Source organism: Prionailurus viverrinus, chromosome E2, assembly GCF_022837055.1.
Source record: "Prionailurus viverrinus isolate Anna chromosome E2, UM_Priviv_1.0, whole genome shotgun sequence".
NCBI lineage: Eukaryota > Metazoa > Chordata > Mammalia > Carnivora > Felidae > Prionailurus > Prionailurus viverrinus.
Window position 1 is genome coordinate 55,436,191 of NC_062575.1, and position 21,336 is coordinate 55,457,526.

Here is a 21,336-nt window from a genome sequence, read left to right on the forward strand (position 1 = left end):
AGGGGCAGAGAGAGAGGGAGACACAGAATCGGAAGCAGGTTCCAGGCTCTGAGCCATCAGCCCAGAGCCCGACGCGGGGCTCGAACTCACGGACCGCGAGATCGTGACCTGGCTGAAGTCGGACGCTTAACCGACTGCGCCACCCAGGCGCCCCAAGACTGTCTTATTTTCAAAAGTGACACCTGAAGAGTTCTCTTTTCTTCTGCCAGATGATGTCCCTTTTGGATGTAAGTTATGGAACTGTGGCAGTTCTGCTGGAGCCACGGAGAGAAACATCTGGCAGACCAAGCCAAAACAGTGAAGATGGCCAAAGAGAGAGATGGGGATAAATGGGGTCTTTGATGAGGTCTCTAAGCTAGTGAATTAACCAACTATGGTGCTTCTTCATCTTGTGACTTCTTCAGGTTTCCTATCTGGTTTGGAGTTTTTGGTTCCTACAGCCAAAATCTTCCTTAATAAAACCTCAATGTTAAATTCAAATCTGATCCTAAACCATGAATCCAAACCCAATTCTAACTTGAATCTGTACCTTGAAGCCACAGTAATCAACAAACCCAGTCCTGCCTCCAATCCTAGTTCTCTTTCCAGCCCTCCTTCCACATTGCCTTTCAGATCCAACCCTTCATACGTATTGAGCACCATCTATATACACAGGCTGGGCTAGATGCTGAGGATACTATGGTGCACAAACCTGGACAGAGTTCCTTCTCTCAAGGAGCTGACAGTCTAGTGTAAAATAAAGATGCATAATTCATAAACAAATGTAAAATTACAAGTCCAATGTGTGCTCTGAAGGAAAGCACTTCCTGGAGACCTTGACCCAGGAAGTGGCAATGAGCTAAGAGTTGAAAGAACGGTAAATTTTAACTGGAATAAAATGGGAAGGGATTGGAGAGTATATCATTTAGATGAAACTGTATGTGCAAAGGCTCTGAGATGGAAAGGAGTCATGGATGGAACTCAGAGACAAGGAGTTGGCTGGAACCAGATGGTAAAGAACATTGTATGTCATGGTGAGTTTGACTTTATTCTGTAGACAATGGTGAACCACTTGGACTTCAGTCACAGAGTGACATAACAAGATTTGTGTTTGCAAAATGTCACTCTACCTGCTATATGGAGGATGGATTTTAAGGGGATGTAGACACATAAGGAGACTATTGCTATAATCCAGATGAGAGATGATGGTGACTTGGATAAGGCCATTTAGGAGGTGAAGATGGAAATAAGAGAATAGATTCAATATGTGCTCAGAGAAGAAAATCAATAGGTGTTAGGCATGGATTAAATGGATGTTGTGGTGTGAGAGACAGTTGTTAAGACTTCAAGTCTCCTGCTCGATGGATGATGGTGCCATTGAGAAGGCCTGATCAGATATGATCAAGTGCTCATGAGAAGGTGAGAAAGACCTCAGTCACTGGCTTCAAGCACAATTCTTACTGACACAGTTCACAACACCAATTTTTAAAAAATCTTTTTTAATGTTTATTTATTTTTGAGAGAGACAGAGACAGAATGCGAGTGGGTTAGGGGCAGAGAGACAGGGAGACACAGAATTCAAAGCAGGCTCCAGGCTCTCAGCTGTCAGCACAGAGCCTGATGCGGGGCTTGAACCCATGAACCGAGATCATGACCTGAGCTGAAGTCAGACACTCAACCGACTGAGCCACCCAGGCACCCCTTGCAACACCAATCTTGACACAAACCCGAGTCTTAACCTGAAACCTCAGTTCATACCCAAACCTAACCCTCAATTCTGCTTTATCCTTGTCCAATTCTAACTTACTTGACCAAGTCCCTGACTCCAAATGTTAGCTTGAGCTATGGCTTACACCTCAATCAACGATAAACCTCGACCCAAACCCTGAATCCCTAACCATAAACCAAACTCAACCTTGACCAAAATTGAATGTCACCATAGCCTCAGTCCCAAGCCTGACCCATGCACAACTATAGTGCCCATCCCTGTAATATTCCAGAAGGCCCACACTGACATATTCCCCATGAACTCACCCCCAAATCACACTAATCTTAACACTCTGGCTCCACTTCCAGCCCTATTCTCCTCTTCAACCCAATTTCTATCTGAAATTCCATATTAATTTCCATGCCCAACTCCTTTCCCCACCCCCGCCTTCATTTTCCCAATTCCACACACCACCTTGACTCTTCGTTTCATACAACTTCTAAAATAAAGTCTACCAACTAACACCATACTAATATTGATCCTATACTGACTAAATTCAAGCTAAGTCCCCAAATTTTCTAAGACACTTACTCTCATCAAATCCAAAATGAGACTCCAGAACTCAGACGCCTGATGTCACCAATTCCACAGGAGGACCCTGGCCTTGAGGGATGTCAGCCTTCCTGACTTGGGCTCCCAAATCAAGAAGCAGTAGACCCCAGGCCACTTAACCTCATAGCCCTGTGAGTCAGTAATCTATCTTTCTCTCCTGGCTTCTTAAGGAGGGAAATTTTAGTAAGACTTCCAATTTGTCATCTAGTGCCCAAATCTTTATCCCTGGATTCTCTCTTCAGCTCCCTGCCTCATCAGCGTTCTGTCAGAAAGGAGAAAGGAGCCCCATTCCTCTGGAGCCCTGTTATTCATTCATACATCCCCTGAACTTCTCCTCTGTTGTGCTCTGAATGTCTGTCTTTCTGTGTTTAATTATTTAATCTGATGTTGTTGCTAAACACCTAAACATGAGCAGAAGGAACAAATCTGATGTTCATACCCAGCCCACACCAGGGAACATAGGAGGTACTTAAATAAATACTAGTATACTAGTTTGCAAACCACTGTCATCCACAGATTTGCCAACTGTAGACTGTCTTTCCTTAACCCCTGAGCCATTCAGCCATGTGGTGTGAGAGAAAGAACTTGGCCTCACAAGTCAGACCAACCCAGGTGTGAATCCTAATTGCCAGTCCTGTGATTTCAGGTAAGTGACTTCAATTTTTCTGAGCCTCACTTTGCCTTTCTTTAAAGTGGGGGAGAGGGCACCTGGGTGGCTCAGTCGGTTAAGCGTCCGACTTCGGCTCAGGTCATGATCTCGAGGTCTGTGAGTTCGAGCCCCGCGTCGGGCTCTGTGCTGACAGCTCAGAGCCTGGAGCCTGCTTCAGATTCTGTGTCTTCCTCTCTCTCTGACTCTCCCCCATTCATGCTCTGTCTCTCTCTGTCTCAAAAATAAATAAACGTTTAAAAAAAATAAAATAAATAAAGTGGGGGAGAGAAAAATTTACTTCTCGAGGCAAACGGGAGGATTAAATAAAATTATTAAAAGAAAATGGACATACACACAGCATATGCTGAGTTAATATTAGCTTCCTTACCCCATCAATCCAGAATGAAGAAGCTTTCATTTCTTGTGTACCTGCAGTGTGACGTGCCCGGCACTTCTCAGAACTCATTTTTATTTCTCACATGGGTCCAAGTTAGGACTGTCTTCCCCATATTATAGATGATAAAATGGAGGTTTAAAAGAGGTTCGACCACTTGAGCAAAGTCATATAGCTAAGGAGTCAGAAGAAGCAGAATTCAAATGCTGGGGATTGCCCATAGCATTATGATTATACAAACCCACACTCTGAGAAGAAAATTTTCCTGGGATACTGTCACACACCCTGGAAGTTTTATTTGGCTCCAAATGGACTCAGGACCCTATGGGCCTATTAAGGATGCATCACCCCATGCTGGTGAGAACTCCAAGTCCCAGCCCTCCTGTGCCCTGTGGGTTTAGCACCAGCACCTGCTCTCAAGTCCCACACAGATACCCAGCCTCATATCTCCTTTGCCCTCAAACCTGTGTCCTGAACCTTTGTGTGATGATTCATCCTCCAGCTCATGATCATGCCTGAGAACAGGCATCTGGTTATCCTGCCAGCTGTGCCTTGCCCTGAGGGATCATGGACACTGTGACCCTGGAACCTCCTGACTCAGCCTCTTGGATTCCGAAGGCCTATTGTTTCTGACTTCCTGGATTCTCTTCCCTCTTCTTTCAAGAACAGCTCCCCACTTCTTTTGGGAAGCTGCTCTTTTATTTCAGATAGTTCTGGTGAAAGTTTCAATCATAGTTCTCCAAACCTTACCATCTGCCCACCCAACCACTGTGATTGATGCATGACCCAGGCCAAGCCGACAAAAGCATTGTTTCCTCCCTGGCAACAATGATTGATCCAAAGGGGTGGGCTCAGTTCAAGCTGAGTTCTTCAGTCAATCAGAGTTCTTCCCTGGGAGTAATATGAAGATGCCAGGAGAATGGAGATCTTTGTTTCTACTGTGTTTGCTTAATTGGGTGTGTCGTAGCTGCTAGGTTCCCTTCCTCTGAAAAAGTCTGTCTACAGGGGCTAGAATGAGACCCAAAGGAGAAGGAAAGAGACAAGCAGAGTTGAAAAACAGCTTACACATTAAAAAAAAAAAACCAGAAGCAGAGAAAAGTAGGCAGAGTGTCAGAGAGAAAGTGTCAAAGAGAGAGAGTGTGTGAGTGTGTGAGAGAGAGCTAATTGGCTTAAGTCACCATTTCAAGTACTTGAGACTCTGGTACCCATGTCACATCCTCTGACATCATGAACCATCCCCACAGCCTTCTTAGCCACCTAAATAAATCAATCTCTTCTTGTACATAAGCCATTTTGAACTCATTTTGGACTCTGACGTTGCTATCCAAAAGCTCCCTGACTAAGTGGCTCCTTCCAGCTTTTGTCCATGCCTAGTGCTCTGATTTCCTCCCAGACCCCTGAATTTTGGTTGACCCCTCCCAGATTCCTGAATTTTGGTTGGCCTTGGACAAGTCTCTTCCCCTCACTGACCTCAGTCATGCCCCTACTTAACACTATAAATCAATTTTCAAGTATTCTCTGGTTTATATTCCATTGGGGACATTTAAGTATCACCTGGATATTGGATGATATTAAGGAATTATTACTAACTCTGTAAGCGGTGATAACATAAGGTTTTTATGTTTTAAAAGAGTCTATATTTTAGAGCTGGAGTTGGCAAACTTTTCCAATAAAGGACCAAATAGTGTATATTTTAGGCTTTCTAGACCATGAAGCAAAATTGAGGATATTATGTAGGTATCTACATAACAAGAAAGAAAATAAATTTCCATGCATTTTTAAATTTTTAACTAGGCTGCACGGTGGAACCCAATGAGGGACTTGAACTCATGACCCTGAGATTAAGACCTGAGCTGAGATTGAGAGTCAGATGCTTAACCAACTGAGCCACCCAGGCCCCCCCGCCAACATTTTTAACTGATGAAATTCAAAATAATCATTTGTTACCAATTTTTGTCATACAGGTCTATTAATCAGAAAAATGGAATTCTTTTGGAGGGATAACATCTTGCTTAATTAGGGTTCAAAATTAATGCTCCCTGGCATCAAATCAAGTATTAAAAGCTATTTATACCTCTTGAGATTTGGCCCATGAACTGTAGCTTGCCATACTGTTTTAAAAATACAAATGAACATATTTGAGAACAAAATGATAGCTAATGTTTGTTTCAAAATATTCCCACATTAGAGAAGTGTGTAGTAGAGGAGAAAGAACTGGTTTTGATTCAGTTGGTGTACAAGGATTTCTACACCATTTTATATATGCTTGAAATTATTCATAATAAAAATTCTAAAACAATTCTTTAGGCCGAGATGACCCTTGAGTCTCACCTCCAGAAATGCATCCCCAGCTCCAGGAGTTTACTATCAGGCATGAAAGACTTCCTCAGGATTTCTGGTATTCGGGGACTTTCACGGAGGACAGAGATTGATGTGCGTCATGCAAGACATGCAGCACACCCACACCCCTTGCGGAGAATTGCTCCACCCACAGCCCACGTCCCAGACGACTCGTAGCCCCTGATTCCACATAGCCACTGATTGGATGGGACTGGTCACCTGACCAGAATGCAGTCAAACCATTGGCCATTCAATAACCTATCATGTGGCTGAAGGAGAAAAATTGACCTGGACCAATGGGATTCTCTCCTATTGGTATATAATGTGGGAAATCCCCGGGAAGCAAAGCAGTTGGTGGCAGGTATAGGTGAAGTTCAGCGGTTATGAAGTAAGGAGAGAGACTGGATAAGCGCACCAGGGAGCCAGCACCATGAAAATGCAGAAGCATGTAGAGAAAGGCGTCAGAGAGTCAAATAAATGAGTTAGAGGTTGGTAGCAAGAAAGGAATGAAACATACATGGAGATGAGATAGAGTGGAGCTAGTCTCCCCCCCCCCCCCGTTGCAATTTATTTCTATTCTTACAATAACTACCCACTCCACACACATCTTTCTCAAGACGACTTACATTTAGCCTCTGCTTTGATGAAAACTCCCTCCAAATCTCTTTTCCTCCATACTTCAGTTTGGGCACCTTCAATGAAGTGACTCATTTTCTCATACCACAGCAGAAAAGCTCTAAGCTGTGAGAAAGATTTCTGTTTCTCCTAAGGGGGAAAAATAATCTGTCTCCCAGACTTCTGGGGGCTGTCCGTGTTCTATTTCTTCACCTGGGTGGTAGCTCCATAGGTGCATATTTAAGGTGTTTGTGTATTTCCTGCACTTTACATATCTTATAATTTTTTTTAATTTTTTAAATGTTTGTTTTTGAGAGAGGGAGAAAGTGCGAGCAGGGGAGGGGCAGAGAGAGACACACACAGAATCTCAAGCAGGCTCCAGGCTTGAGCTGTCAGCACAGAGCCCGCCATGGGGCTTGAATTCAACAAACCGTGAGATCATGACCTGAGTGAAAGCCGGAAACTTAACTGACTGAGCCACCCAGGCACCCCTCTTATAATTTTTAAAATGGGGAAGGGGAACTCTCCCTGCAAAACTTAGAAACACTTTAGCTGCTTGGAACAACTAAACAAAAATTCTTCTAGGGATGCTCAGTCAGTTAAGCATCCAATTCTTGATTTCGGCTCATGCCACGATCTCATGGTTTGTGAGTTCAAGCCCCACGTCACTGACAAGGTGGAGCCTGCTTGGGATTCTCTCTCTCTCTCTGCCCCTCCTCCACTTGTACAAGCTCTCTCTCTCAAAATAAATTAATTAAAAAAAGAAATTCTTTCAAATCTGTCTTTTGCAGGCCAACCCACCGGATATTTGGAAATCCTTGTGTGTCTTCTCCCCTGAATTTAACCTCCCATTCCTCCAAGCCCTTCCAGAAATAAAGGGGGTCACTCCAGGCAATGGTGGTAGCCAGAGTGGCCATAGGGTGGGGGGTGGTCCTGATCTCTGTAGACCACCCATCAAATGTCCCAGCAAGGCGCAGACCCCCGTCTTTCCATCCCTCCCAGCAAGGAGGAAGCACAGACAGGCAAGGAGCAAGGCTGAGTTGTGAGTTTATTGAAGTGGGTCCAGGGTTTGTCCTAGCATCAACCCCTGCTGCCTATGGTCTTCTTGATCCAGTCCAAGTAGCGGCAAATGTTGGTGTAGATACCAGGTCTCTCGGGCCGCCCACAGGGGTCTGATCCCCAGGATGTGATGCCTTGGAGAACACCATCACACACCAGCGGGCCCCCGGAATCTCCCTGGAAGGGGAGAGTAAGAGAATACTTTCACCTAAGATCCCCCGCTGCATCCCACATTTAGTACTAGTTTTGTAGCTGATTTGTTCCTCTAACCAATAGAGATAAGAGCATTGTATCCTGGGACCAATGGTGACAGAGAAAGGTGGGGCTTCATGTACTGGGACACACACTGGGTGTGCAAGGGCAACGGGGGACATCCTGACCAAGGAGGGAAGAGAATGATGTCTCAAACGTCCAAGTCAGAAAGAAGACAGTGAGGATTACATGGAGGGGACTGAGCTGATGTCTTGGTTCCTGCCAGTGGCGAACAGATCTTTGAATCCGGTTACCAAAGAGAGAGGGAAGGAGCAGAGTTCTTGTGGTCACACACACACACACACACACACAAACGTGCAAGGAGCAATGGTGGGTCTTTTGGGAAGAGATCTTTGTCTCTATGGAACTGGAACCATCCTGAGAGATTAGATTTCCTGGGAGGACACTGATGGAAATGATTTCATTCCTGGCCAATGGGAAAGAAAGCATGGAAGCATTGTCTTCAGGGACCAATCATTAGCAAAGGGGGTGGGACTTCCATGAGGGAGACAAAGCTGGGGGAGCCCTGAAGACTGAAACTGCAGCCAAATAAGAACGACTGTTACATCTATGGCAAATCCCAAGATTTGTCATCTTGGGGATGGGGAGCTCATTGAGGGAGGGTTAAAGTCAATGGCACCATTCTCTGGCCAGTTGGCAGGAGAGTATTGCTTCCCAAGGAACAAATCATAGGAGAAGGCCACTGTGCTAGGAAACCCACTCAGGTCCCAAAGAAAGGTGGCTGGCTACCTGGTCAGTGATAGAGTCAGCACAAATTCCTGCGGAAGGGAGCAGGGAGCTTGCTCACCTTCTAGCTTCGGACTCTTTCCCGCATGGACATCTTCTCTTGCTCCCTTTATCCCTTCCTCTGTCTGCACCCTATCCTGAAGACAAGAGTTCCCAAGAAAGTGATAGCGACAATTTAGCGTTCCTGATCCCTGTGCAGTGTGACCTGCAGGGAGAGTGTGGCCTTCTCTGAACCTGCTTCCCACTCTAGAGATGGAGTATAACCTCTCTGGGTGCTAACTCTTTGAGTGTCCCCTGATGCCAAGCCCCAAGCCTCCATGGGCATTGAAGGCCAAGGGAAGAAGGAGGTTTCAGAGGTCACTCACCTGGCATGAGTCGGCCCCATTGCTGTCTCCTGCACAAATCATACCATCCGTGACTTCCCCAGGGTAGACATCTTTACACTTCTTCAGGGGAAAGATTTCTACTTCTGCGCAGTTGAGGGTGTCAGGAAAATTCTCTGAGGGGACAGAGGTTGTAAGTTCCCAGAGAGAGTAACCATTTCCCTCAGTCCCTAGGTGAATCTAACCTCCCTTCTGTACATGCATGGCTGCACAGGAGGGTTTTCTGACACCTTTTGCAAGACACATCACGTCTCACCACATTAAACAAAGCTATGGCCCCTGCAGTTTCCTTTCCAACATCTAGAGAAAGGCTGTTGGACCTTACCTTCTGTTTCTTGCCCAGAATCCTGTCATTTTCTTTCTTTCTTTCTTCCTCTCTTTCTTCCTTCTTCCTTCTCTCCCTCCCTCCCTCCCTCCCTTTCTCCTTCCCTCCCTCCCTCCCTCCCTCCCTTCTTCCTTCCTTCCTTCCTTCCTTCCTTCCTTCTTGCTTTTTTGCTTTCTTTCGTACTTTCTAGGCTTTACCACCCAGTGTGGAGCCCAATGTGGGGCTTGAACTCACAACCCTGAGATCAAGACCTGAGCTGAGACTCAGACTTGGATACTTATAACCAACTGAGTCACCCAGGTGCCCCATCCCAAAGTCATTCACAAATTAAGGATCAGGTGACTGAAAGACATGGAGGTGCCCCCTTGTGACACCTATGACCCTGTCTCTCCAATCTTCCCATCCCCAGACCACCCCAATTCAGCTAAATCCTACCTCTCCCAAAAGTCACTTCATTTTAGAAGCCTTCCCTGACCATTCTAATGAAGACACCACCCCTCTATCTCTCCCTATCCTCTTAGCTGTCCATGATACTTCATTATATCACTTAACTCTACCTAATAATTCATTTTATATGTATTTTTGTTTATTGTCTATTTCCCCCACCTAGCATGCAAATCCATAGGATAGGGACTTCACATAATACAGCAGCTGGGACTACCAGATGCTTACAAACAAATTGAATTAATGACTAAAAGTGGAATTAACCATGTAATGTACACCACGGGGAATATGGTCAATAATATTGTTACAACTTTGTATAGTGACAGACGGTACCTAGACTTATTATTATATATATATATAATATATATATATTATATATATAATATATATATTATATTTTTTGTGTACACAAAACTAATAGAATATTGCAGGGCACCTGGGTGGCTCAGTCAGTTGAGTGTCCAACTCTTGATTTCAGCTCAGGTCATGATCCCAGGGTCGTGGGATTGAGCCCTGCACGAGGCTCCTCACTGAGCATGGAGCCTGCTTGAGACTCTCTCTCTCTCCCCACCCCCACCCCTCTTCCTAGCTTGCACTCTTTCTTTCTAAAATAAAATTTAAAAAATTAAAAATAAATTGGGGCGCCTGGGTGGCGCAGTCGGTTAAGCGTCCGACTTCAGCCAGGTCACGATCTCGCGGTCCGTGAGTTCCAGCCCCGCGTCGGGTTCTGGGCTGATGGCTCAGAGCCTGGAGCCTGTTTCCGATTCTGTGTCTCCCTCTCTCTCTGCCCCTCCCCCATTCATGCTCTGTCTCTCTCTGTCCCAAAAATAAATAAACATTGAAAAAAAATTTTTTTTAAATTAAAAATAAATAATAGAATATTGTGTGCCAGTTATACTTCAACTTAAAAAAGAAAGAAAATGGAATTAATCTTTCTTCTTAACCTTTGAGCAATAGACTTGAAGGGAAAAAACTTCTATCTGGCACCTCCATTCTCCAGAAGCTGTATACTCACAATCTCATTGATTGTAAGACATCTGAACTCACAATCGCTTTTTAAAAGAGGGATACATTCATTCATCCATAATTCAGTCATCCATGCATTAATTCAACAAACATTTATTGAGTACCTACTGTATACCAAGAACCATCCTGAGCACTAGAAATGCACCATGAAGAAAAGAGCTTTAACCTGAACTCTATGGAGCTTAAAAATCTATTGGTCAGGGGCACCTGGGTGCATCAGTCAGTTAAGTGTCCAACTCCTGGTTTCTGCTCAGGTTATGATCTGACGTTTCATGGGTTTGAGCCCCGCATCAGGCTCTGCTGACAGTGCTGAGTGTGCTTGGGATATTTTCTCTCTCTGTCCCTCCCCTACTCATTCTCTCTCCCCCTCCCTCCCTCTCCCTCCCTCCCTCTCTCTCTCTCTCTCTCAAAAATAAAATAAATAAACTTCAAAAAAATCTATTGGTCAATTATCCCTATTTTGCAGATGAGGAAAGTGAGGCCGAGAGATGGAAAGGGACTTGCCCAGAAAAAAGGGCAGAGCATGGTGTGAACTGACCTGACTGATTCATGAGCCAGTGGGTTTCCACAGTGTCCCTTGTCTCCTTAGAAGTAAGAGCCAGACAGGCAGGGACCTGAGTCCTGGCTTTGCTGCTTCTTGGTGAATCACACGCCTCTCCGAGCTGAGCCTCAATTCTTTCACTGTGACGTAGGGTGAGGAGCTGCCTGGACTCTGAAGTCCCAAAGGGAGGGCTTCAATGGAGGTCCAGACTTTTTTGGGTCCAGAGTGAGGAATGAGCTGGACACTAGACTATGTGTCTTGGGGGAGGAAGGGCCTGGACTCCTGGGTGTAAAGAAAAAGAGTTTCTGGTGCCAGGAATCGTGGGTTCAGGAGGGAGAAGATCGTAGGAGCCTGTTTTCTTGGGCCACTGAGGAGCCCATCTACCCCAAGCCTGTTAAGATTATATAAGACCCTGTGTGGGGCACCTGGGTGGCTCAGTCGGTTAAGCGTCCGACTTCAGCTCAGGTCACGATCTCGCGGTCCGTGAGTTCGAGCCCCGCATCGGGCTCTGGGCTGATGGCTCAGAGCCTGGAGCCTGCTTCCGATTCTGTGTCTCCCTCTCTCTCTGACCCTCCCCCGTTCATGCTCTGTCTCTGTCTCAAAAATAAATAAACTTAAAAAAAAAAAAAAGACCCTGTGCTATGAAAGTTCTCATAACATGGCACTCTCCACCATAAAGGAGGCATACATTCTTTCATCCACTCATGCATCCATTCATTTTTTGGGAACCTGCTCTAACAGTCTGCTATTTTGCTTTCTTTCTCCCACCACTCCTGTTAATATTCTGATCTTTGGGGTTTCCAACATGGGCCACCTGTGAGTCTCAAACTCACAATCACTGTCCCTTCTCTATCTCCTTCTGGAGCCAGAGCTTTGCCAATGGCTTGGGGTCCAGTGGGCCAGCAAGCTTCTCTTCTGCCTCCTACTACCTCGGGGGCTGGTGACGGTGCCCCAGCCCGAGATGGTGCACTTCTGGCCAGCTTGAGGGCAGTGATCCGCCAGGTTGATGGGCTTCACTTGGGGCCCCAGGGATGCCTGACCGCGTAGTCGGATGAGCATGAGATCATGGCTGTGGTCCTCGCTGCTGCTGTTGTAGCAAGGGTGTGGGATGGACTGAGCCACAGCCATTTCTTGCTCTGAACTGTCCTTTTTCTTCAGGCTGTGTTCCCCCAGGCGTACCGTGTACTTCCTGTAACGGTGGAGAGTAGTCTGGGACCCAGGCAGGAGTATGAGCCCCTGGCCCCCTCCTCCCTCAGCCCTCCTCTTTCAGAAGCTCAATCTCCAGCTCTCTTCTTTGCCCCTCCCCTCAGGCCCCAGCCCACCTCTGCTCCAGGCAAAAACTCACTGTTTTTTACAGTGGGCTGCTGTGAGGACCCAGTTGTCATCGATGAGGACGCCCCCGCATAGCAGCCGGACACCCTGGAACAAGGCTGTCTGCCAAGGCTGTGAATGGGCCTCACACTCCTGGCCACCCAGCACCTTGGACTCCTGTGCCCTCAAGTGTCCTGCAGCAGGAGGGAGAGGGTTGGATCACCACCCCCTGCGGCAGTGGAAGGGCCAAGAAAGGCACTATGGGTTCAAACAGACACACGGCAAGTCATCTGCCTGCCACCTCACATGTCCACACACCCTCACACGCGAGGTCCCTGGCTTGCCACACAGATGCACACGTACACTCATTGAAGCCCATGAGTCACACGAAGTCGCACACCCAAGCATGCTTCCACATGCATTCACACGCCCGTATACTCCCGTGCGTATCTGCGCCCCTCAGCAGGCAGCCCTGCAGGCTTGGTGTGCTCATGCAATAGGCAGCAAGACCTGACGCACTCCTGCCTGCTGCCATGTGTGTGTGCCCCCATCCGCCCTCGGGAAAGCCTGAAGAAGCTCCCACACGTGATCGTGTGTTTCACATCCCCCACCCCCATGCCATCACAAGCACCCACCGTGGCATTCCCGAGGTTCCCGCCAGCCCCCCCTCACCTGTCCAGGCTTCCAGCACCAATAGCAAAAACGTCCAGATCCAGACTGCAGCGGCTGGGGGATGTCCCATGGTGGGGTCTGGGAGAGCGAGAAGGCAGGGCTGAGACCTGAGGAGGGGGGAGAGCTAAATCCTAGGAGGATCTTGAAACAAGGGAGCAGCGCATCCGAAGCCATTTTTGTGGGTCCTGCAGGAGGAAAGGGCTGGGGATCCAGATTTCTTAGGTTGAGGAAGAAGGCGGCAGACCCCAGATTTCTGAATCTGAGGAGGGGAGGTGGGGGCTGGATTCCTACATTCCAAGGAATGGAAGAATTAGGGTCCTGGACTCCAGGATCTGAAGGAAGAGGAAACTGGGAGTTGAGATTCCTAAGTCTTGGCGGGGGGAGGTGGAGAAGGGAGCCAGGGGCCAGGTTCCTAACTCTTGAAGGAGGAAGGGGTAGTCCTGGGGGAGGAGGGGCTCCGGCCTGATGCCTGTGTCTGAATACTTTGGCCTCTCACCTTACAGAATCCAAGGGGCGGGGTCACCGACTGATTCAGACCCAGAGGAAGAGGCCCCGGTACTTCAGCTCCGTCTGCCTGATACTAGATTCTGGAGGCTTTTAACTGGGAATCCCCGCCTCCTGCTCCGCCTCCTCCCCCTCTGGAGCCTGCAGAGCACCAAGGAACTGGAACTCTGTGTTTGAGTGAGAAGGAACTGAGGGGCTGAGAGAGAAATCTTGAAGGAGGAGGAGCTGGGATCTGGAACTCCTCGGGCTTGGGAAAGAAGGACCTCAGTGCTGTGACTCCTGGGTCTGAATCAGAAAGGGCTGGGGACGCGGACTACTGGCTCCGAGGGGGGGGGGGGGGGGCGGGTAGGCCGGGGACCTGGACTCTGGGTTCAGGGGAGGTAGGAGCTGGGCGTCTGAACTCCTGGGTCTGAGGAAGGAGGGGTCTTGAGGCCCGGACTCTGGGTCTGGAAGTGGGGGCTGGGATTCTGGACTCTGGGTCTGAGGGAGGAGGGACTGGCGTTCTGGACTCCTGGGTCTGACGGTTGGGGGGAGCTGGGGACCCAAACTTTTGGGTCTGAGAGGGGGGGGGAATAATATAGGCGTGAATTTTTGGTCTGAGGGAGCAGGGGGTTGGGGGCTGAATTCTTCAGTCTTTTTAGAAGGAGTGACTTGGAGCCTGGGTTCTTGTGGGAGCAGGGGGCTGCTGTCACTACCTCGGAATGGAAGGAAGGTGAGTCCTCTTGGTCTCGACTTCTGAGGGCGGATCTGGCCCCGCCCCCTGCCCCCTGAGAGATCCGGGATGTGGGAAGGCAGGTTTGGGAGGCACCGTGACCTGGTTTCCCCTTCCCCTGGGGGAGACGGGACCAGCCCAAGCAGAACCCAGCGGCCTTGCTGCAATAGGGCTGATGGAGACAGACTTTAGGCAGGACCTGCTAGGGGCTTAGGGGGAATTGCTGTACGGTGGCCGTTCCCTGTCTGCCCACCGCCGCCCACCCGTTGCCCTTCCTTCATCCCACGGAGCAGGCGGACGGAAGGCGCGGCTACGTGCGTTTATTGTAAAATCTTCCATTGGTTCTCAGGCTGGGACCCCGCCAGGATTCAAACGCCCAGGGGCGGGGCCATGAGGGGCGGAGCCCGACAGCGCCTCAGTCCCTAGTGGGGGAAGCTGCCGCGCCCCTGACGTCACGGGGGTGGGATCTCTCACGGAGGAGGCGGGGTTACAAGGGGTGGGGTCCAGAGGGGGAAGCCTCATTGGGCAAAGCTCCGAGGGGAGGAGCTATCTGGTGGAGGAGCTTCCCCAGCGGAGCCCTAGGCGAAGCTGTTCCATGGGGGCGGTGCCAGCTCTCGGTGACATCATAGAAGGCGGGGCTACAGGGCGGAGGTGTCTCCCTGTCCTTTTCGACGCTGTCGGCCAACAGGGGGCGGAGCCTGAATATGCAAAGTGCGTCTCCGCGCTGCCGAGGCCAGAGTCCGGCAATTCCCGGCTCCCCTGCGCCCACCCTTCTCTCTTGGTCCTGAGGCGCGAGAGCTCAGTTGTCCTCCATGGTCTTTCGGATCCAGTCCACGTAGTGGCATACGCTGGTGTACACCGCGGGGCCACGGGGTCTGGAGCAGGGCTCGGCACCCCCAGACACCACACCTGCCAGGGTCCCTTCGCAAACCAAAGGGCCTCCAGAGTCACCCTGTGCGCGGCAGAAGAGCAATGAAACTGTTAAGCGGGTGTATTCATGATATTACCTTTCTCCCAGGAAGCCCTCCTCTCCTGACACCTTGGCGTCCAGGCGGCCAGTCCCTCCTCCCTCAGACCCAGGAGTAAAAGCTCATACCCCTCACCTCAACCCTGCACCCAGCCTTCTGGGATCCTAGTCCCCTCTTCCCTCAGGACTTAAAGTCTGTTCTTTAAGACTAGTCTCCTCTTTCTTTAGATCCTGGCCTCTGGGCCCACAGTCCCCTTTAAATCCAGGAATCTTGGTCTTGGCCCCATCTTCTCCCAGGACCCAAGTGTCCCAGATCCCCACTTGCTTTCACCCAGGAAGTCTGGGGCCCAACTCCCTAATTCCCTAGGGCCCAGGAATCTGGCAAGATACCCATTCCCCGCCTCCCCAGAGTGGGACTCACCTGGCAGGAACCCCGGCCCCCCTCCCAAAGGCCGGCACAGAGCATACTGTCAGAGATGTGGCCCGGATATGCCCGATGGCAGAGTTTGTGCTCCAGGATGCTGATGTTAGCACACTGTAGCGTGAGTGGGTACTGCACTGTTGGCAAAAGAGGTCAACCCATAGAGGATCAGCAGTTGTGCTCATCACACTCAGATGCCCCTCCATCCAGACCCTTCCCTAAGGAGGACCCATAGAACCACAGCATAAGACTGTCAAAGATAGAAACAAGACACAGTGACAAAAAGAAATCATAGCGTGAAAGAGAAACAGATGTTTGAGGAGAGGGAGAGAGCCAGAGAAACAGAGTCAGAGAGTCAAGAACCAAGAAGAGATACATGATACACAGAAAAGCAGAGACCATACCAGGAGATAGACCTCTTAAGGGGAAAGAGATTCTCAGGAAGCAATGAAGAAAGAGAGGGAAAGAGGCCCAGAAATGCCAAGGACAGTGAGATAAAGGGAGGAGATATTTATGGTCATTGGCAGAGACAGAGATAAAGACTTAAAAGATACTAGATACACACAGGGAGACACAGCATGTATAATATAGATACAGATATAGATACACATATACCCATGTATACGGATATTGACAGGCAAACAGAAGTGGGTGGAGGGGTATTGATAGCATTGCTGGGCTTGACAAGCAAATAGAAGTGGGTGGAGGGGACTGTGCAGCCACAGCAGCCACTGGGGGGCACTGTAGTGAACCAGAGAACCCACATCCGGTCTGAAGCGGGCAGCCTCCACCGATTCTGCCCAATGGCCGCTATTTGGGGGATGTGGCACCAACGTTACCAGTTCTTTGAATTTTTCCAGCAAACGCAGAAATTTGGCTTTTGTGTAAAATCTCCCAGGCTTTAGTTGTTGGCAGCAACAAATTCAGACTGTTTTTTCAAGGCACTCTGAAAACTGATGCGAGGAGGTTAAATATGGCTAATGGGTTGCTGATCGGTGACTCTGAGAGAGTCACTCTGTACACCTCATTTCCATTCCAAGATGCATGTATTTTCACATTTAAACATCTCCAACATCCAGGAAGGGTCTTCCAGCAAATGGTGTCATACAAGGATTAATGGGATCTTTTTTCCCCCCTGTTCTTAGTGGTTGTAAAATAATGATGCACCTTCAATTTATAGCATCTTAAAATTTTTCCCTATCTATCAGATGAAAAGGCAGAGACAGAGAAAACAGAGGGAATTCAGACCGTCAGCGTGAGACACAAGGGATTGAGTTGTGAGCAACACTGTACCCTTAGGACTGGACACGGCTCCCCAGCCTGAGATGAGGCACTGGGTGCCTGGGGAGACGCAGGTCTGGCTGAGGTTGAGGGGCTGCACAGCAGGGCCCAGATGTGCCTTCCTGGGCAGACGGATCAGCATGATGTCATCATTATGGTCATGGGCTCTGAGGTCCTTGTTGAACCCAGGGTGGGGGAAGAAGTCTGTGACCCGGAACAGTTGCTCTGGACCCTCCCATCTCCAGAGGTGGTGCTCCCCAAGGCGGACCCACAGATACCTGTTGGGACAGGCCTCAGAGGTCAAGCTGGGTGTCCACCAAGCTTGGGTGCTCCACAAGCCACACACTGTCCCTGGGCCCCCATCATTTCTGTACGACCCAGAGTGCTGTGTGATTTTAGGCAAGGCATACACCCTCTCTGGGCCCCAGCTCCTCACTCCATCCTTTCATCTGCCTCTACCTTTGTAGCTCTCCCCCCAAAACTCACACCCCTCCCAAGTCCCATACCAAGTGAGTCGCCTTCCTTCCTGCCCCACCTGGAGCCTTAAAGGTGACCTGGGTCCCCTGGAAGTGTGTAGGCACATGGAGGCTCCACCTACCATACAACAACAGCCCCACCTCCTGCCCCCACAGGTCTGGTGGCTTTTGCGGGGAGTGGCTCTGTGTGTGTGTTGGTGTGTGTGTGTATGCATGGAAGGGGATGGGAAATGGAAAATCCCCAAGTTAGGGGTCATCCATGAACTCAGGGTTTTCCTGTAGCCATATCCCTTACCCTCAATGTGTGTCTTCCTGAGGCCTACCCTCAAGCTCTCTCACTGCAAGCCCAGTCCACGTCCCAGGACAGCTGGGGACTATCTGGGAGTATATGTGTCCATTCCTCAGCCTCTGACCTCTGTTTCTTAGGGAACAGGCTTCTGATTGAGAATTCAGGATTTAAGGAGTATGAGGTGTTATTTCTATCTTTGACTCTCTGTCACCGTGTTGCCTTGGTTCCATATCTGGGAAATCAATCCCCCCCAACTCATCCTCATGCCTAAATCTTTTCTACCTCCATATCTCTGCTTCTCTCCTTGGTCTTTGGGACTGAAATCTGAGCATTGTTCTCCTAGCCTGAAGCACAGACCTGAGCTGAAAGAGACCCTATCGTGGAGCAATGACTGATGGGAAATTCCCACACAACATTCTATACCAACACCATGTGCTTCATTCCTGGAGGGAAGAATATTGGAACAAGGTGAATGACTCCTTTCCAGAGATAATATAGAAAAGATTACTGAATCATTTAGATTCTCATACTCTGGGCATTAGAATGCCCAGAATCTAAATTCTAGAATTCTAAGATTCTAACATGTTAGGAATTCACAATTCTAGAATTCTATGTTCTAGAATGTTATGAATTCAATGTTCTAACATTCTAGATTTCTCTGGATCAAAAAGTCTGAGGGGGGTGTTAAATTACCTGAGTGAAATCAGGAACTGAAAGAGCCTAGAATTCTAGTATCCTGGGACTATAAGATGAATTTCATCACTCTAGAATTCTATAAATCAATGGTTTTTGAAATTCAGGAAGCTAGGGTTCAAATAGTTTGAGGCTCTAGAATTCTCTGAATTAAAACCTGGGGGATTTTTTTTTAATGTTTATTTTTGAGACAGAGAGAGACAGAGCATGAACGGGGGAGGGGCAGAGAGAGAGGGAGACACAGAATCTGAAACGGGTTCCAGGCTCTGAGCGGTCAGCACAGAGCCCGACGCGGGGCTCGAACTCACGGACCGTGAGATCATGACCTGAGCCGAAGCCGGACGCTTAACCGGCTAAGCCACTCAGGCGCCCCTAAAACCTGGGGGATTTTAAGAATCTGGAATGATAGCATTCTGGGATGTTTAATTCACCAGATTCTAGACATTAATGAATAGAAGTTTCTAGAATTCTATTGATGCAAGATTCTAGGATTCTGCAAGTCTTAGTATTCTAGTATACTCTGAATACAATATTCTAGGACCATGAACTTCTATATTCAATGAACCTACCTAGAAACTGAATCTAAGATTCTAGAGTTGTGCTATCCTATACAACTATTGAGCACTTGAAATGTGGCTCATCTGAACTGAGAGGTGCTGTATGTGTAAAACGTACATCTGACTTCAAAGGCGTAGTATTAAAAAAAAAAGACTAAACAGTCATTCATAAACATTTAAAAGTGGATTGCAAATTGAAATAATATTTTGAGTGTTTCAAAGCAAATCTATTATTAACATTAATGTTAATCATTTCTTTTTCACTCTTGTAATACATGTACTAGAAAATGTAAACTTACCAGTGTGGCTGGAGTGATTATATCCTCTGGGGGTAGAGCCGGACTCTTAAGTTTCTACCACTCTCTGAATCTCTGATTCTAGAATTCACTGAATTTCATGGATCTGAGATTTCAGGAGCTCAAGACTCTGGATTTTTCTGGGTCAGAGCCTAGGCTTCTAAGAGTTTCAAATTTTAGACTCCAATAATTAGATTACTTGGGACTCTAGAATTTGGAGAGTCAATTCTAACAGTTGAGCTTTTGGGAAAAGAAATGAAGGCTAAATCCTTCCTGCCCACAGCTCCCTCCCTCCCTCCCTCCGAAGGCCCCTTGACCCCACCCCCACCCTTTCCTTATCCTCTCCCCCCTCCCCCTCCTCCCACCCCCCCCCCCCCACATATTGGTGCCCGGGTCACTCACCGCTTGCGGCAGTGGGCAGCTGTGAGCAGCCAGCGGTCACTGATGAGGGAAGCCCCACAGAAGAGGCGGGTGAGGAAGAAGAGCCCGGCCTGCCAGGGCTGCGAGTTGGGGCGGCATTCCTCAGCCCCGATTGCTCGGGTATCTGCCCCGCCGTGCTCTGGGGTGGGGTGGAGGCAGAGGGGTAAATGACAATCACGGTGGGAGGGCTGGGGGAGACCTGGGAGATACCTAGCAGGAAGGGGAAGGGCAAGCGTGGGGGGGGGGATGGAGAGCGGGGGAGGGGTTGAGGGGTCTCTCAGGGGGCCGTGGGCACAGGCAGCAGGATGGACAGCAGGAGCCTCACCTGTCAGGAGAGAAAGCAGAGCACAGACGAGTCCCAGCCTCATGACCTCTGGGTGCCTGGGTCTTGAGCATGCGTTGGGGCGCTGGGTGCTTCTTTAAGGTAAGCCATGCCATCTCCTTCCTCCTCTCTGGGGCCGCCCCTGTGATTAATCTGGGTTGAGAAATGTCCCAGGAGGAGGGGGAAGCCCTGGAGCCTTGACTGGGGGCCTTGGGAATGGAGGTGATGCGGGAGACCCCCGCCCCCCCGCAGGGCTTGGTGGAATGAGGGAGGGGCCCTGGGATCTCCAGAGAGGGGAACCCTCATTCCCATGATCTGGGGATGTGGGACCTGGATTCAGGATATCCTGTGATCTGGAGGAGGAAGAGGGATAGGAAGATGATTCCTAAGGCTGGGTCCTGAGGTGGAAGCAAACTTATCTTGAATGAAGCTTGTGGTGAGCTGTGACCAGTGTCCTGGGCAGGAGGACGCCCTTCCAGAAAGCAGGCTGAGGCTGGGAGAAAGAACAGAGACTCGGTAGGAAGGAGGCAGGCAGGATGGGGCAAGGCAGGGAAAGAGAGAGAAAGAATTAGAGAGAAGGACAGAGATAGAAGGATCAGGGGTGAGAGAAGGAGAGAAAGGAAGATACAGACTGAGCAAAGCAGAGACCACAAGGAGCCACACACATGTGCATGCCCTACCCTGAGCATCCAGGCCCCTTCCCGCAAGAACAAAGCTCTCTCCTAGAAGGTTGAGGAAATATGGTCCCAACTGGATTAACCCACTCCTGTCATAAACTACCCCATCCCCTTCATATCGCTACCCACCAAGGACCCACATGCCCAACATACCTGGAACTTAAGTGCTTTCCTTTTCTCTTAATACCACCAGATCTTGGCCAAGTCCTGAGAACATTGCCCGTTTTTTTTTTTTTAATCTCTTCTCCTCCATTGCCCTTCCCATCCGCCCATCCTACCTGCCTCGATCCCCAACCCTCCTCATCATCAGGTGGACAGCCCCTGCAGGGCCAAGCCCAGATGTGACTCATCTGTGTGTCCCCAGCATCACCCTTTCAGGGCTGCGCTCTTCTTGGGAGGCCTCAGGAGATGTTAATTAAAGGAGTGAATGTCTTTCTCTATATTCTTTTCCTGGTAAACTCCTACTCATCCTTCAAGACTCAGCTTAAATGCCCCCTCCTCCAGGAAGTCTTCTGTGATTTCTCAAGGAAGAGTACATCTTTTCCTCCCCTGGGCACTCACAGACTCCTCCACTTTCTGTTGCTGTAAGCCTGATTATCACTCTGGGGCTGGGCTCCTCTTGAATGTGTACTTGATACAATGCTTTAGAGCATGGACTCAGGGG

General features: G+C 48.9%; 2 protein-coding genes across 4 annotated transcripts; both read right to left on the bottom strand.

Annotated features, from left to right (window-relative positions):
* Positions 1-7,377: 7,377 nt before the first annotated feature.
* KLK8 (kallikrein related peptidase 8) lies at positions 7,378-14,363 on the bottom strand. Of its 3 annotated transcripts, none has more exons than XM_047836065.1 (6): positions 14,257-14,363; positions 13,058-13,164; positions 12,420-12,579; positions 12,004-12,263; positions 8,721-8,854; positions 7,378-7,533 (listed from the first exon to the last, which is right to left on the bottom strand). In XM_047836065.1, exons 2-6 carry the CDS (start codon positions 13,125-13,127, stop codon positions 7,378-7,380), a joined length of 780 nt encoding a protein of 259 aa, XP_047692021.1. In that variant the 5' UTR covers positions 13,128-13,164; positions 14,257-14,363. The 3 variants fall into 3 exon arrangements, with proteins under 3 accessions (XP_047692021.1, XP_047692023.1, XP_047692022.1); XM_047836067.1 differs by lacking the exon at positions 14,257-14,363 and adding an exon at positions 13,554-13,632; XM_047836066.1 differs by lacking the exon at positions 14,257-14,363 and adding an exon at positions 13,554-13,614 and having other exon boundaries at positions 13,058-13,135.
* Positions 14,364-14,739: 376 nt separating this feature from the next.
* Positions 14,740-20,070, bottom strand: KLK9 (kallikrein related peptidase 9). Its single transcript, XM_047836350.1, has 5 exons — positions 19,999-20,070; positions 19,656-19,812; positions 16,950-17,220; positions 15,662-15,793; positions 14,740-15,225 (listed from the first exon to the last, which is right to left on the bottom strand). Exons 1-5 carry the CDS (start codon positions 20,039-20,041, stop codon positions 15,073-15,075), a joined length of 756 nt encoding a protein of 251 aa, XP_047692306.1. The 5' UTR covers positions 20,042-20,070; the 3' UTR covers positions 14,740-15,072.
* Positions 20,071-21,336: the final 1,266 nt, after the last annotated feature.

Bases quoted from the DNA above. Each gene is read 5' to 3' on its own strand.
- KLK8 (XM_047836065.1), bottom strand. From the start codon at position 13,127: ATGGGACATCCCCCAGCCGCTGCAGTCTGGATCTGGACGTTTTTGCTA. The intron at 12,264-12,419 runs GTGAGTTTTTGC...CCACCGTTACAG, and splicing joins GCAGCCCACTGTAAAAAACA to GAAGTACACGGTACGCCTGG. The intron at 7,534-8,720 runs GTGAGTGACCTC...CTCCCCTTCCAG, and splicing joins ATGGGGCCGACTCATGCCAG to GGAGATTCCGGGGGCCCGCT.
- KLK9 (XM_047836350.1), bottom strand. From the start codon at position 20,041: ATGAGGCTGGGACTCGTCTGTGCTCTGCTTTCTCTCCTGACAG. The intron at 19,813-19,998 runs GTGAGGCTCCTG...ACCCCACCCCAG, and splicing joins TCTGCTTTCTCTCCTGACAG to AGCACGGCGGGGCAGATACC. The intron at 17,221-19,655 runs GTGAGTGACCCG...CTGTCCCAACAG, and splicing joins GCTGCCCACTGCCGCAAGCG to GTATCTGTGGGTCCGCCTTG.